We start from the raw sequence: 16,306 nt of genomic DNA, 5'->3' as shown, positions 1-16,306 counted from the left end.
AGATATTCAGTGTGATGGTGAACAGGCATTTTGAGAGGGACCATTAAGGTATTAATTTAGGCCAGCCCTCCTTGTGAAAATTGGGATGAGGTCTTCGTGAATCAGCTTCATGCAGACAGCTTTTTAAAAGTCCTGACTATAATGAAGCATGCGCATTTCAATAGTCTTGAAAACGTGACGGAGTTTGGATTGGATGTGGTTTAGAAAAAGATTAGATGAAACCACGAAAAGGCTTTAAAGCCCAACAGCAAGAAAAAGGCAACGAATGAGAGCAGATGAATACCCGAGAGGACCTTGTGCGGTATCCAGGGCAAAGATAGACTAAGAGGAGTGCTTAGAAATCACTACGGAGTGAAAGGTAAGGAAAACGAGGCAATGGAGCAATTCACGAATAAAGAAATGGACATGACCAGCCAATACACCCGAAAGGAAAAAAATGCGCGTGTAGGTTTGGTGAAACTCCATAGTGCAGAGTTACCATAAACATGTGAATCAAAGAAAAGTACAGTGGGTTGGCTGGCCCGGCTTTCTGTGGAGACAGGGAGGGAGAGGAGATGGTGTAAACGGGGCAGAGGGTTCAGGGTGGGCCTTCTGTGCAGAATCAGCCCAGCGGTCCAGACCCTCAGGGCCTCTTCTCCTCTGCTCTAGCGCATTCTGCAAAAGGATCCCAGGGCAGCAGCGCCTTACAACGCGTTCAGGCCCTCTGGCTCTCTTCTTGGGAGTCGGGGAGGAGGCGGAGCTTGACGGCGGGGCGGGTCCCGAGGGTGGGGCTGAGTCCGCGGCGGCCAGTCTGTAGCTCCCGTAAGGGGCGGGGTTACGCTGGCGGCCGCCACTCAGGAAGCAGGCGAGGGGGTGGAGCTGTCTGTGGCTGTGGCTGCTGCTGCCTCGGGAGACAGCAGAGCGGGCGGGGCGGGCTGTCGGCTCCAGGCCTCGAGTCCACCTGCCCAACCGCTCCCACTGCGGTCGGTCGGCGGGGTGTGCGCCGGGCCGGGCCCATGGCGGCGTCGGCGGCCCTGTCTGCGGCGGCGGCGGCGGCTGCCATGTCGGGCCTGGCGATGCGCCTGTCTCGCTCGGCTGCGGCCCGCGGCTTGTACGGCGCCTTCTGCAAGGGGCTCACGCGCACGCTGATCACCTTCTTCGACCTGGCCTGGCGGCTGCGCATGAACTTTCCCTACTTCTACATCGTGGCCTCGGTGATGCTCAACGTCCGCCTGCAGGTGCGGATCGAGTGAGCGCCCGCGACCACCGCGTGGCCGCGACGGCAGGGGCGCCGGCATGAAGCTCCGCGGGGCCCAAGGCCGCCAGGACGCGGCGGGGGAAGGAGAAGGGGCGGCCCGGGCCCCCGGACACTAGACCTCGGCGGAGGTCACGGCCACCGAGCCCCAAGCCCCGGCTCTGGTCACCCACGTCGCGGCCGGTGACGAACTGCACAGAAACTCGCGAAACGGGCCCTTTCCATTGAACTCGAGAAAATGACTTGAGTGCGGCCGACCTGTTGCCTCACCTTGGCCGAAGTGGGGAGCAGAAGGAAGAAATTCTGCAGCAGGAACGTGAACGACTGGCCCTGACCAAAGAGGTAGGAGGCCAGAGGTTGGACTTCGGGCTGGAGGGAGGCGGTTGCCATGACATCTAGATGTCCAGGCCCCTTGGTGGTTTGGGAGAGACGTGGAAGGGGCCCGAGGAAGCCTGCCCGGAAAGCTGCCGAGCCGCGAGCAGGCAAGGCAGGACGGGCACAGGCCCTCTGGACTCCCGTTGTCATATTTCCAAGATGGGGGTGAGAGGCGGCAGCCTCGGCATCTTGGAGGGTCAGCCCATCACCTCCCGGCCACGGCCCCGGTGGTGTCAGCTGAACACGGGGGAGTGGAGGGAAATGGGCTCGGGGAGGCCCAGGGGAGGCCCAGGGAAAGCCCTAGAGGAGAAAAGATGCTGCTACCCTTGTCCTCTACCCGCTGGGGGTCAGCCTGGAAGGGTGGCTGTGTTCTTGACCAAAGCCCAGGTCTGTCTCTTTCTCAGCCCTTTGCAAACCGGCCCCCTGCCTGGTCTCTGCGGCCAGGGGACTGCTCTCTGCCTGCTGCTGCTGTTCCTGTTGCTCCCCTCTCCGCTCTCCTGGGGCATCCTCCAAAGCTCCGCATCTGGGGCCACGGAAGAGCAGGAAAGATGCGTTCCTCCCCGGCCCTCCCGCCATCTCGGCCACGCTCCCTCCAGCTCCCCCCTGTGCCCTCCCGATGCCACAGCCCTGGACGGCCTCCAGCAGCCCCCGTGTCCCAGAGGATTTGGGAAAGTAGGGATCTCCTTGAGCGGAGGGCATCTCTCAGGCTGGGGTGGAGGGCAGATGGAGAAGGGGCTTGTAGAGGAGGTGACACTTGGCGAGACAGGGACCTCTCTGGGTGGGGAGGCAGCTCTCAAGTCCCCATCTCTTTCTTTTTTTTTTTTTTTTCTTTTTGCGGTATGTGGGCCTCTCACTGCTGTGGCCTCTCCCATTGCGGAGCACAGGCTCCGGACGCGCAGGCCCAGCGGCCATGGCTCACGGGCCCAGCCGCTCCGCGGCATGTGGGATCCTCCCAGACCGGGGCACGAACCCGCGTCCCCTGCATCGGCAGGCGGACTCTCAACCACTGCGCCACCAGGGAGGCCCCCCATCTCTTTCTTTGTCTCAGGAACTGGTGTTATAGGAAGTGACCTGCCCCTTCTCGGGTCTTGTCAAGAGAGTCCCTAACCCTGACCCTGACCCTAGAGCTGCCTGGGGAGCAGCCTAGAGAAGGGCCTGACCCACGAGGAGAGGAAGGGACCAGGCAGAGACCCCAAGGGGTGGGGTGGCCCAGTGGTCTGGTTCTGGCGTGGGGAAGGAAGGACAGACCTAGCGACACTCTGGGGGAGCTCTGTTCTCCCCACCTACTGGGGCTCTGGGAGGGGAGAGATTTGCCCTTATCACACAGGTAAGAAGTGGTGGAGCCGCATCTGCCTCTCGGCCTGCACTCTCCCACCTTCTGGAAGACCTAGCACTGTGGGATGGGGGAAGGGAGCAGAGGCTCCCAGGGGACCTAGAGACAGAGGGGCCCATGGTAGGGAAAGTGGAGTGGATGGGAAGTCACGGGGAAGACCGGGGGACAGTCTGAGCTGAGATGGGCACGGGAGAGATGTGTCCCAGCACCCCCGGGGAGCAAGGTCCTCACCCACAGAGCCAGACCTGCCCACCCTGCCGCGAATGCCACCCAAGCCTGGACCAAGGGCTCCTCAGTGTTGAGTGGCACAAGCCTCTCAGTTTGGGTGGTGGGGACGGGAGGGTGGGTGGCTCCTGGGGACCGTGTCACCAGGAGGGGAAGGGACAGTGGTGGGTGGGATGGGGCTGAGACCCACGGCTGACCCCATGTCTCTGTCCCCAGGCTGCCCCTGGGCCCAGCATCGCACAGGAGAGTCTCCTCTGGATGGGCCTGCACTGGTCCTGGAGCCCTTGGCTTGCGCTGTTGACAGACACACCAGGAGCAGTGCTGATGGGAGGCGGGAGAGACCCTGGCCCTCCCCGCACACTGGTCCCACGTCTGCTCGGGCGGTGGTTGCTCATGGTCGATGCACTCAGAGTTCCTGGGGCTGAGGACCCCAGCAGCCTGGTTGCCCCCAGGACAGAGCGGCAAAGCCTCACACCACGTGCCCTCCTCAGCTGCCCAGCTGGAGCCCGGGTCCCAGGTGAGGATCTCTGCCTGCCTCACCCTGGGGCTGGAGGCTGCACCGCGGCCACCACGTGCCCCCAACAGATGCCCACCAATGGGGCCTGATGGCTTCCTTCCTTGTGCCAAGTCACCCGGGAGCCCTGGTCCAGGTGGCCCTCCTCCAGCCCAACTGTGCCCACCCAGGGCCACTTCTGGGAGCCTGCCAGCCTGCGGACGGCATCCCCGGAGCTCTGGGGACAGCCTCTGAGAGACTGTGCCACGGGGCTACATGGGAGGAGAGCAGCAGAGGACGAGGGGCCTCCTTGGGGCTGATTTGCAGACGCGCCCATTTCAAGCCCAGCTCTCACCCTCCGGGTGGCTCGATGCCCAGCTCCAGCCTCTTGCTGGGCCAGCCTGAGAGGGCCTGAGAATGGCACAGGGGAGGCTCTTCGCTGACCGCGTGGGTACCCGTGTGTGAGTGCGCATGTATGAGTGTGTGCGGGTGTGCGGGTGTGAGCGTGTGTGTGCGAGTGAACGTGTGGGTGTGAGTGCTTGTGCACACACACAAGTGGCTGTGCGTTGCACCGGGTGCTGTTGAGCAGTGAGCTGTGCAGGGTGCCCTGTCCTCCCTGGGCTTGGGGCTCAGCCAGCGCTGCCTGGGGCTGCTTCCAAACAGGGAGAAAGCGGGCTGGAGGCCCAGGGGCCCGGGCTCAGAGACCCCCTCCCACCCGCAGAGAACCCCCCCATCGTGGGAGGGGCTCGGCGGTGGCCCTGGCTGGGGCTGTCTGCGCTCTGCGGGGCTGACCGTGGGAGGGGCTGGGGACGCATCCTTAGCATGCGCTCCTGCCGCGGCTGTTCTTAGGGTTCTGGCCTTGAGTACTTAGCTGCTTCCGCTTTCCCACCTGTTCCTCGTCTCCCCCACTGGGCCCTTGCTGCTTGACGGGCTCTCAGAGCACTTTATGTATTTGCCGTCTGTTTCTCAGGCAGTGGAGCTTCTACAAAATCAGACACCGACTTGAATAAGACAACTTGACTTTCCCGTGTGTGATGTACTCTGCACCGGGCAGCAGCGTCTGGTCAGAGAAGTGTTGTCGTTTTGGATGTTGTCAAATCTTGTTGTCTGTCTCAGTTAAGAAGAAAGTCCTTTGAGTTCAATCAAATAAAACCTGGAGGCCTCCAGCGAGCTCACCCCACTCTGGTGGCCTGGAGCTGGGGGAGGGGAGCACCCCAAGGGCTCTAAGGGGAGGAGCTGAGCGCGGGGCTGGTGCCGGGTCAGAAGATGCGGCGAGACCCGAGCTGACCCGAACCACTGCAGCACAGGCCTGGCCCAAGAGGTGGCCCTTTGTCCCATTCACAAACTTTATTTGAATAACCTAACACCTAGGCCTTTTCTTCTTCTTAGAGGCGAGTGTTAGAAGGTGCGTAATTCAGCTGAACCCCGAGGGTGGGCTGTGGTAGGTGAGGTGGAATGGACTGTCTGCAGATCATTTTGTGTCCCCGAAGGCCCTTCCGCAGCCGCAGGTGGCAGGGTCTCCATCACCTCCCAGCTGGCCAGGTGGTGCCTGAGTTTTGGAGAAGTTCAACCTCGGGGACTGGACACCTGCCTCCCTTACTCCTACCTTAGACGCAAGCTGTCCTGGCAGAGAAGCCGGGGGGTGGGGGCTCTGAGGCTGCTGCAGGGGGAGGGTGGGCCGAGGACAGAGGGCTGGGGGAGGGGCGCCTGCAGGGGAGGGCAGCACCCGCCTCGGAGGAAGGCAGGCCCATAGGACCCAGGAGAGGGGTGTCCTGAGGACTTGGGGTGTGGTCCCGAGAGGAGCGCAGCCTGGGGTAAGACACGTGTCTCCAAGAGCTCCGCAGGGGTCAGAGCAACTTGACAAGAGGGCCCCTTCCAGCATCCGCCACCCTAGGAGGGAGGGGTAGACCCCAGTCCCAGCCAGAGCCCCGAGCTTCCCGCCCCTTGGTCCAGATGGTCCTGTTCAGTCCCTGATGGTTCTGCACCCACTTCAGGGACCAGGTAGCCTGGCACAGCCAGATGGGAGAGAGGATCCAGCACCCAGGGGCCAAGGGACCGTGATGAGGGAGGACCGTATTGCCCCGCGAGGGAGGAAGGCAGGCTGGCACATCACGCCCTGGTTAAGAGGGGCACCTGGGAGACCAGAGACCTGTGCACTGAGCCCAGCTCTTCCACTGACCACAGCGGAGCCCCAGGCCAGCCACGGGCACTCGTGCATTTTCAGGAAGGAGCCTTCAGGGTGCTGTGAGCCTTCAGGGTGAGGATGTATCTTCAACAAATGTCCTCAGGTCTCAGCCAGAGCAGCCCTGCCACCATGAGAAAAGGAAACGAACTGACAGGTGATGAGAGCCTGCCGAGCTCCAGGCGCCATGCCTTAACCTCGTTATCCCCATGGCCACCTTCTGGAGGAGGTCACCACTAGGATGTCACTGAGGTTGAACCTCGAGCTGGCCTCAGGCAGTCGGAGGCTCCTCACCCGTCCCCTGTCCTTGGGATGCACGTTCTGCCCACTGTTTCCACAGCCAGAGCCCTTTTGAGGACGCGGCCCTGAGAGAGTAAGGCGTCTCTGGGACTATCTGGACTGAATATGTGACTGAATTCCATTAAGACCTCTGTACAGACTTTTAAGATTCTGGCAGGTGGGTGGGGAGATCTGCTTGTCCTGTGCACTCAAGACGAGCCTCATCTGTAAGTTCATTTGCTTATTAACCTCGTCCCCTTCCCAATCTGGTGTGGCCTGCTTCTTTCTAGGTCTCTCCTTGCCTTCTGTGTACAGGACCAGTTAGCAAACCAGCACCACAGTTATCCCCATTTTTCGGAGAAACTGATTCTTGGAGCCCAGTCTGAACTAGAAGCCTAAGCAGAACCTCCTTTCCTGAGGCCCCAGTGACTCTTGGAGGGGTAGGAATTCGGTTGGAGGGTTGGTGCAAGGACACAGTCTGAAGGCAGCCCTGGTCTTTCTGGATAGGGGCCAGGAGATAGATAAGAAACCCAAGTCTTAGGGGCGGAGCTGGGAGGCTTATCAATGTGGAGCTCCCCACTGGGGCAGCTGGGGCCACGCTGAGCTGGGCCCACCTGTCTTCTCGTGAACCTCCCACCTCTGGAGACTGACTGGGATCCAAGCAACTGAGTCAGGGGAGGGCGAAAGAGCAGCTGAGAGGGCAGTTCCAGGAGGGCTAGTCAGAACCCAATACAGTCAGAACACGAGAGATAGAAATGGCATACAGAGTCCCAGCCTATCCCATCCCGAGGGAAACTGCCCAGTTGTGGATGAATTTTCACTTTGTGTGCATGTCCTTTATATATGTAAAATTAGGAACATATGACTTTTTTCACTTTATGACATAAATACTTCCTGCTCATCTTCCTGTGTGATTAAGTATGCTTCTGCTTCCAAAGCCACAGAGTATCTCTGGTATGAAGGTTTCATCATGTATTTCGCACTGCCTCTTGCTTGTTTTCCTTTGTTGTTTGTTTGGGGGGTTGAGTTTGAGGTTGTTGTTGGGTTTGGTTTGCTTTTGTGGTTTTTATTGGTTTTGACTGATGACGCGGTGACAGATGTCCTTGTGGATAAATGCTGTGGTGCAGTCATGGTCAATCTCTTACCATACACTCCTGCAAGTGGGCCGGATGGTATGCATGCCTTAGGGGTTTGACACCCTCCAGAGCAGCGGTGCCAAGTTCCTCTGCTCATGCCACTCAGGAGTGAGACTGTTTTGAGACAAGGGTGGCAACTGTGTGTCACGACATGTTTCAAAATCTGTTACCGCCTTTCCTGCCTCACGCTGGGTGCATTTCTCTCTCCTCAAGATCAGAGTAATCTTTCATTTAACTCATCATTTCCCTAAAACCCTTCCTTTCCCATCATCCCCAGGTCACGGCTAGAATTAAATCCATGCTCCAGTTGTCCTGGGATAACGTCGTGGAACCTTTCTTTCTGCTCCTCACCTTTACCCATACCGAAGTCTCAAGACAGGTTTTAAATCTCTCAATTGGATAAGCCAAATTGTTTATTTTGATATTTTATTTTGCATGCCTTTGACTACATATCAAGATTAAATTTTTTTCATATGTCCATTGGCCATTTGTAGTTTTCTTTTAAATTGTAGGGAGTAATTTTTTATTGAGATATAATTGACATATAAATTGTCTACCTTTAAGGTGTACACGTGTTGGTTTGGTACATTTATAGATTGCAATTTGATTACCACTGTAGTGTTCACTAACACATCCATCACATCACATAATTACCATTTCTTTTTTGTAGTTTGAATAATTAAGATCTAGTCTCTTAGCAATTTTGAAGTTTATAATACAAGATTGTTGACTATAATCACTGTGCTATGCATTAGATCACCAGATCTTATTCATCTACTTGTTGCAAGTGTGTATCCTTAAATAACTGATCCCTGATTTTCCAGCCTCCCAGTCCCTGCTAACCATCTACTCTCTGTTTGGCTTTTTTGGATTCTACATAATGTAATATCATATAGTATTTGTCTTTCTCTGTTGTTCTTGTCTCACTTAGCATAATGCCCTCAAGGTCCATCCATGTTGTCACAAATGGAAGGATTTCCTTCTTTTTCCACTACTGAATAATATTCCTTTGTGTGTGTGTGTCTGTGTGTGTGTATCTCACATCTTCTTTATCCATTCATCCACTGATGGATAATTAACCTTTTATTTTTTTAATGGCCACACCACGTGGCTTGTGGGATCTCACTTCCCCAACCCGGGATTGAACCCGGGCCATGGTAGTGAAAGCCCAGTATGCTAACCACTAGGCCACCAGCGAACTCCCCACTGATGGATACTTAGATTGCTTCCATATCTTGGCTATTGTGTATAATGTTGCAATAAACATGGGAGTTCAGATATCTTTTTGATATCCTGTTTTCATTTCCTTTAAATATATACCCAGAAGTGGAATTGCTGGACCATATGGCAGTTCTGTTTTTAAAACCTAGAACCCAGGGACATGGAAGTTGTCCTGGTGCTGAGGCCAGCCTGCCTGTGATTCAGGGTGAAGTCGGGTGCTCACTTCCCTCTCCCGCCAGGGCACAGACAAGTACTCAGCAAACAATAGAATTAATGCAATCAGCACGGATGCCACCTTCCCCAGCAAACGTTCTCAGTTTAATGGATTCCCACCAACAAAATGTCGCTTTCTCAGTGTCCCCCAAGTCATCCCTTCAGTGCCAGACTCTGGGGAAGGTTTTTAGGGCACAAAGGTGAGCAAGTTCAACGTGGCCCCTGCCCTCCGACTGGGGACAGATCCATGGTTCTTCCACTTGGCTTCAAATACACGGGCGTTTGTGAAAAAAAATCAAATTCACCCTTAGCTCAGGGTGATGCACCGTAGGGGAAATCTGGAAAGGCATCTGCTGCAGGAGCAGCTGGGGAAATGCAGGGCCGGGAAGCGCCCCCATGGGCCTTCTCTGCCCCCGTCTTCCCTAGTTGGGACCAATGCACACAAGTCGGAGCCGCCTCTGCCACGCAGACCAGGGGTGAGGGAGCCCCTCTGACGAGGGTGCTGTGGGGGGACAAGGGGACTGAGAGGTACCTGGTGGGAGCCCTGGCTGCCTGGGGCACTCCCCCTACGCGGGGTCCCCCTCCTCCAGAAGACGGGCACCGCCCTGGTCAGAGGTCTGAGCGTGGTCACCGCAGCCTGGGCACGTGCCACACGAGATAATGCACGAGGCTGACGCCACTGCCTCGCGGATGCCCTCTGGTCACAGTAACCTCTCAGGGCCTGAGCCTCCTGCTGTCTGTCCTCAGCCTCGGTGCCCCCAAGGGACCCTGCTGCCACCCTAGGAGGTGACACAGGCCCCATGCTCCAGTCCCTGGGTGTGCAATGTGCAGGGCCCACCTCCGTGGCCGTCCAGCCAATGAGGGTGCAGCGGGTGGGCTCCTGTGGCCACTAAGAGGAGGTGGGCGGGGACATCCTGGCTCCTCCCATCATTGGTGAGGGCGCCAATTTGGTGGCCATAGGGAAATGGGCTGGGGTCTATGCCCTGTGTGTGCTTCAGGGGGATGAGGGGCTCCTCTGTGGGGTCCTTGGGAGGATGGGAGACTGGCATGGCAGGTGTGGCTGTTTGATCAGCGATACAGCCCTGGAAGGAGCTGGGGGATCCGCACCCTCCTCACTATGATTCTCTTTTTTCTGCTTCATGGATCACATCCTCTGTGAATGGGAAGTAGGGAGACCAGGAAAGGCCTGGTCTAAACCCCCTAGACATATATACCATGACCAAGTGGCATTTATCCCAGGAACGCAAAGTTGATTTAACATCAGAAAACTAATTAACGTTATACTCCATATTAATAGAACAAAGGGGTAACACATGATCGTTGAAATAGGTTTAAAAAATGGATTTGATGAAATCCAACACCCATTCATGATTTTTTTAAATTTTTATTTATTTATTTAGGCTGCTCAGGGTCTTATTTGCGGCCTGCAAGATCTTCCTTGTGGCATGCAGACTTCTTTGTTGCAGCAGTCTTGCAGGATCTAGTTCCCCAACCAGGGCTCGAACTCAGGCCCCCTGCATTGGGAGCGCAGAGTGTTACCCACTGGACCACCAGGGAAGTCCCCCCATTCATGATTTTAAAAACTCTTTTTAAAATAAAGTTTTAACGTTTTTTATTGATTGCTGGGAAGATGTTTTATTTATTTATTTATTTATTTATTTGGTTGTGCCGGGTCTTAGTTACGCCTCGCTGGCTCCTTAGTTGTGGCAGGCGGTCTCCTTAGGTGTGGCATGCAAACTCTTAGTTGCGGCATGCATGTGGGATCCAGTTCCCTGGCCAGGGATCGAACGCAGGCCCCCTGCATTGAGAGCGTGGAGTCTTAACTGCTGTGCCACCAGGGAAGTCCCTGATTTTAAAAACCTTTAACAAATTTTGAATAATAGGAACTCATTCATCCTGGCAAATAGTGTCTACAAAAACCTCAGTGTGCATAATACTTAATGGCGAAAGAATGAGTATTTTCCCTAATATTGGGAAGAATGCAGGGTGTTCACTTTTGCCATTTCTATTCAACATTGTACTGGAGGTTCTAGCCAGTGGAATAAGCCCCCTACCTCACTGAAATAAAGCCATCCTGATTGGAAAGGAAGAAATAAAACTGTATTTATTCACAGGTGATCCTATATGGAGAAAATCCCAAGAAATGCACACACACAATAAAGCTAGTAGACCCACAGACAAAGTTAGCAAGGCCATGGGACACAATATCAACATCAAAATATCAATTGTATTTGTATATACTAGCAACAAAGACTCCAAAAACGAAATTAAGAAAACAGTTTGATTCACAATAGCCTTAAAAAAAGAATAAAACACTTAGGGATAAATCTGATAAAATAGGTACAAAACCTGCATACTAAAAGTTACTACAAATTACAAAATATTGCTGAGAAAATTTAAAGAAGCTCTTAATAAATAGAGATAGTTCATAGATTGGGAGACTCAATATTGTCAATATGTCAACCTTCCCTAGAGTTATCTGTAGATTGAACAAAAGATCTATCAAAATCTCAGCTGACTTTCCTGTAGAAATTGATAAGCAGATCTTAAAATGTATGTGGAATATACATTTATATTACCTTAAACAGCCAAAACATTTTGAAAAAGGAAAACAGTTGAAGGACTTACCATACCTATTGCAAAACTTATAAAGCCACAGTAATTAAGACAGTGTGGTACTGGTGGAAAGATAAGTGTGTAGATCAGTGGAACAGATTGGAACATAAATCCTTAAAGTTATGATCAGTTGGGTCTTTTATTGTGGCAAAATACATATAACAAATGTTGCCATTTTAAAGTATAGAATTCAGTGGCATGAAGTACATTCACAATGTTGTGTAAACATCACCATTATCTAGTTCTAGAACATTTTCATCACCCCAAATGAGAACACCATGCCCATTAAGTGGTCAGTCTCCATTCCCTCCCTACCCCAGCCCTTGGCAAACACAAATATGCTTTCTGTCTCTATGTATATGCTTTTCATGAATATTTCAAAAAAATGGAATCATACAATATGTGATCTTTTATATCTGGCTTCTTTAACTTAGGATAATATTTTGGCAGTTCATTCACATTATTGTATTATCAGTACCTTTTTCCTTTTTATGGCTGAATAATATTCCATTTTATGGATATATGACATTTTATTTATCCATTCATATGTTAATGGACATTTGTGTTGCTTCCACCTTTTGGCCATTGTGAATAGTCCTACTATGGACATTCAAGTACAAGTTTGTTTGAACACCTGATTTCAATTTTGGGGGTCCACATCTAGGAGTGGAATTGCTGGATCACTTGGTAGTTTTATGTTTAACTTATTGAGAAACCACCAAACTGTTTTACATAGAAGCTGTGCCATTTACAGTCTCACTCAATAATGTATGATGGTTCCACGTGCTCTCTAACAGTTGTTATCTTTCTTTTTTTAATTTATGGCTATCCTAGTATGTGTGAAGTAGTATCTCATTGTAATTCTCATTTGCATTTCCCTAGGGCTAATGATGTGGAGCATCTGTTCATTTGCTTGGTGGCCATTTATACGTCTTCTTTGCAGAAATATTAAGTACTTAGGGATAAATTTGACAAAAGGTCTGCAAGACCTGTACACTGAAAACTACGGAAGAAATTAAATAATACATACATAAATAAATGGAGTGATATACCATGCTCACAGATTTGAAAACTCAGTGTTGCTGGATGTCAGCTCTACCAAACTGATCTATAGATTCAATGCATTCCCAGTAAAATCACAGTAGGACTTTTAAAAGAAATTGACAAAGTGATTCCAACGTTTCTATAGAAATGCAAAAGGCTAAGGACAGCCAAAAATTTTTGAAAAAGAACAAAGATGCAGGATTTACACTACATTTCAGGACTTAGTATAGAACAACAATAATCTAGGCAGTGTGGTATTGGCATTAAGATAGATTTAGAGATCAATGGAACAGAACAGAGAGTTCAGAATATACTCACAACCATATGGACAATTGACTTTTGACTGAGGTGCCAAGGCAATACAATGGAGAAAAGATAACATTTTCCACAAAGCACTGGAAACATTGGAAAAGCACATCTTTAAAACCAAACTTGACTTAAAAATTTTTTTAAATTTATTTATGCATTTATGTATTTATTTTGCTGTGCTGGGTCTTAGTTGCAGCACGTGGGATCTTCACTGTTGCGTGCAAAACTTGACTCTTAACTCACATCATATACAAAAATTAACTCGATATCATGACATACATATGAGATAACACCATAATACATACCACCTGCGAATTACTGCAGTTCAGTATTGCACTGCTGGGTGCCCTTTCCCCGATGGCAATTTTAATAAAAAGTTAGATTCTATCACCCTGGGGATCACAGCGGAATGGCTAAAGCAGAGGCTCTACAACCTCACATTGACACCCACTCGCTCCACTCCCTTCCTGTTCCCCAAAACCTCTCTTCTCTTTCTTCTCTTCCCCTTGTCAAAACTGGCTGTGCACAGGTGCTGTCCCTGTGTCTGAAGGCCTTGCCAACACGACACCCTCCAGCGGTTTCTGATGTAGTTCACGGAATCCACCAGGAGATGGCGCTGCTCCACTAGCGCCGGCCAGCCTCGGGCTGGAGCGTAGAGCTTCCACCCAGCTCTGGCAGAATTCGCTTTCTGTAGATGAACAAACCATGAGGACAAGATATATAGGTTTTCGAGTTATACGAGGTGCAAGATGTTGGGCAAATAAGAACCTATGAACTGATTACGTGCTTCCGATTTCCATGCACGCTACAACAAGACTTGCAGATGCATCCGGCGGGCAGGGCATCCCAGTAAGTCACCAGGGGCTTTTCAGAACACCATCAGTACTGGAGATGGATCGTCCCATCTTTAAACCAGGCGCACGGCGGTTGGATCAGGCTTGGGAGGGGGAAACCAGTTGGGCTCGAACCCGGCGTCTTCAGGTTACGAGCGGAGTCACTTTGGCCAGGTCCTTCAGGCTCTCTGCGCTTCGCTTCCTTCATCTGCGAGATGATTAGTAATTCCCAGGTTCTCTGAGGAATCGGTGAACTAACACACATCCGTCAGTGAACACCGAGCACGGTGGCTGACACGTGGGAGCGGTTCGTACACGAGGACTCGCCTTTATTAGTGATCAGCCTGATTCGGAGCTGGTCGGACGAGCTGCTCAGTCTCAGGACGTCAAAAGGCAGCACTGCGTCAGGGTCAAGGGCGCACGCTGTCGTTGGACACAGCAGCTCTACCACTTAAGGCGGCGGGATGGCCCTGGGCTCTCTGAGCCGCAGCGCCGTGACTGGTGCAATTAGCGTGGGCAGCACCCAGCTGGCGGGTTGTCGCGGGGTCCTAGGCGGCCGCGAGCGTGGGGAGGGCCTGGCTCGTGGGAAGGGCTGGGTGGGTGGCGGCTGCCGTGGGAACCCGGCCGCAGGGGCGGCTTCGCCACGCACCGCCCGCAATCAAAGGTGTCCTTCTGGCCGGTCCGCGCCTCGTTCCCCCAGTTCTCCTCTGCTCGCCCTCAGCTACACAGAGGGGGTAGCCGAGCTCCAAAGGGAGAAAAAGAAAACAGGAAACACAGGCGATTCTATCCATCAACATTTCCCCGGATTTGGAAAAGACAAAGCCACCCCGTGACTTTGATGGCGGTACTACCGCTGAAACCCGCGGTGAGCCTCCCTGAAGCTCACAGCCTGCCTCTGCTGGCTCCCAGCTTCACTGGAAACGTCCAGAGGCCTAGTTCGCCGGAACCTTTAACCTCGCGCCGCCTCTTAGGGCTGTCTCTCCTCGCCAGTGCCTCTGGGAGGACAACTGAAGGACAAGAGCCCGGTCACATTGCTGTCCACACTCCGTCCTTCCTGTGACTTCACCTTGTCAGGGAGAAGCCGGCCTTGTAATGCTTTGTGCAGTTCCCTGTCCCTGCTTCCCGAGGTCGCTCCAAACCGGGCCCACTTATTCCCCACTTGTCCATTCAGTCCAGCCAGTGAGGCTCTGGAAGCTTGTTGGTAGTGCGAAGAATTTTGAACCCCCCGCATTTCAGAAACCAAAGGTAGTCTTCAGGTTCGCCTGTAGTTGCTTTAAACAGAAGGCAACAAACAAACAAATCAACCAAACAGATTTAACAAAAAGTCTGGTTTGGTTTCATCGTCATAGCTAATAGTATTGTGACCACCTAGAGGGGTGGGATAGGGAGGGTGGGAGGGAGACGCAAGAGGGAGGGGATATGGGGATATATGTATACATATAGCTGACTCACTTTGTTATACAGCAGAAACTAACACACCATTGTAAAGCAGTTATACTCCAATAAAGATGTCAAAAAATAATGATAATATTTATTGGACCCTGAAGAGGAACAAGGTTCTGGCCTAGGCAGCTCATAGTACTGGATTCTACAACATTCTTTATAGACAATATAGATGAAATAGAGCAGCTTGTGACAGATAAACATAAGACATTCAAGGAACAACCAAGTTTTTTTTTTAATCTTGAAAGCTTTTTCCCCCCAATCTTTTAAATCTGGCTTCAAGCAGAGCAGTAGAATAAATGTATTAAAATTATGCCAGAAAGATGGTAGTTGGAGGGGAGGAAGTTGGTTAGACAAGGAGAGGCATTTTATAGCCACATCCTCAATCATTTTCCAGGTCCAAGCTGTCCTCATGTCTTGTCTGGATGATGGCAACAGCCTCCTCCTACCTGGAAGCCTTTTGCCCCTCTAAACAGCAGCAAGGTTGAGTTTTTTAAAACATGAATCACGTTTCTTCCCTGCCTAAAGCCCTAGGATTCCACACTTACGCTACGCAGCAAACACCATCCTGTGTTCTCTCGTGCACCCCCAATGCTCCTGCTGCATGTGTCTTGGGAGGAGCTGTCCCTTTTGAACCCCGATCATCTCATGGGACCTCCTTCTTGTCATTCAGACCTCAGCTTAACATGACATCTCAAAGAGGCCCTTCCTGACTACCCTCTGCTTCGTTTGCTCAGTTCTTTGTCACACAGGACTAATTTGAGATGAGTTATTGATCATCTGGCTCCCACTAGAGAGCATGAATCCCAGGAGGGCAGCGTCCTTGTCTGTCATGCCCCCCAGCTGTCCCCAACACTTAAACGGTGCCTGAGAAACAGTGGTTTAATGAAGATCAAGATAATCCCACCACCTTTTCCCTTTTCCCTAAACATACAGTGACTTTCCACCTGGTTTTGTGACACTTCACGGTGACTTTACGCTTGTAAGTGGAAAAGGGAGCTGGATGTGAACTCTAGTACTTGAGAAACCTTAGATAAGTGCTTTGACTTTTTGAAACTTCAACTTGACTTACACTCTACTTACCCTGTGGGCTGTGAGGATTAGATAATAAATGTGAAAGCTCTTATGAACTGCAAAGCACTGTACTAGGCCACCATAGTCGAACTGCTCCCTCATTTTTTTTTTTATTGAAGTAGAGTTGATTTCCAATATTGTGTGAGTTTCAAGCGTACAACATAGTGATTCAGAGGGTTTTTTTTTTGCAGATTCTTTTCCATTATAGGTTATTACCAGGTATTGAATATAGTTCCCTGTGTTATACAGTAAATCCTTGTGGCTTATCTATTTTATGTATAGTAGTTTGTTAATCC

The 16,306-nt window shown here is 51.7% G+C and overlaps 1 protein-coding gene across 1 annotated transcript; it reads left to right on the top strand.

Moving 5' to 3' along the window:
- Nucleotides 1-849: 849 nt before the first annotated feature.
- On the top strand, nucleotides 850-3,567 carry LOC308608607 (small integral membrane protein 10-like protein 2A). Its single transcript, XM_081221849.1, has 2 exons — nucleotides 850-1,576; nucleotides 3,384-3,567. Exon 1 carries the CDS (start codon nucleotides 996-998, stop codon nucleotides 1,230-1,232), a length of 237 nt encoding a protein of 78 aa, XP_081077975.1. The 5' UTR covers nucleotides 850-995; the 3' UTR covers nucleotides 1,233-1,576; nucleotides 3,384-3,567.
- Nucleotides 3,568-16,306: the final 12,739 nt, after the last annotated feature.

Source organism: Mesoplodon bidens, assembly GCF_964165515.1.
Source record: "Mesoplodon bidens genome assembly, chromosome: X".
In the NCBI taxonomy this organism is placed as follows: Eukaryota; Metazoa; Chordata; class Mammalia; order Artiodactyla; family Ziphiidae; genus Mesoplodon; species Mesoplodon bidens.
Note: the sequence above shows the minus strand (reverse complement) of the source record. Positions and strands in the feature narration are given on the sequence as shown.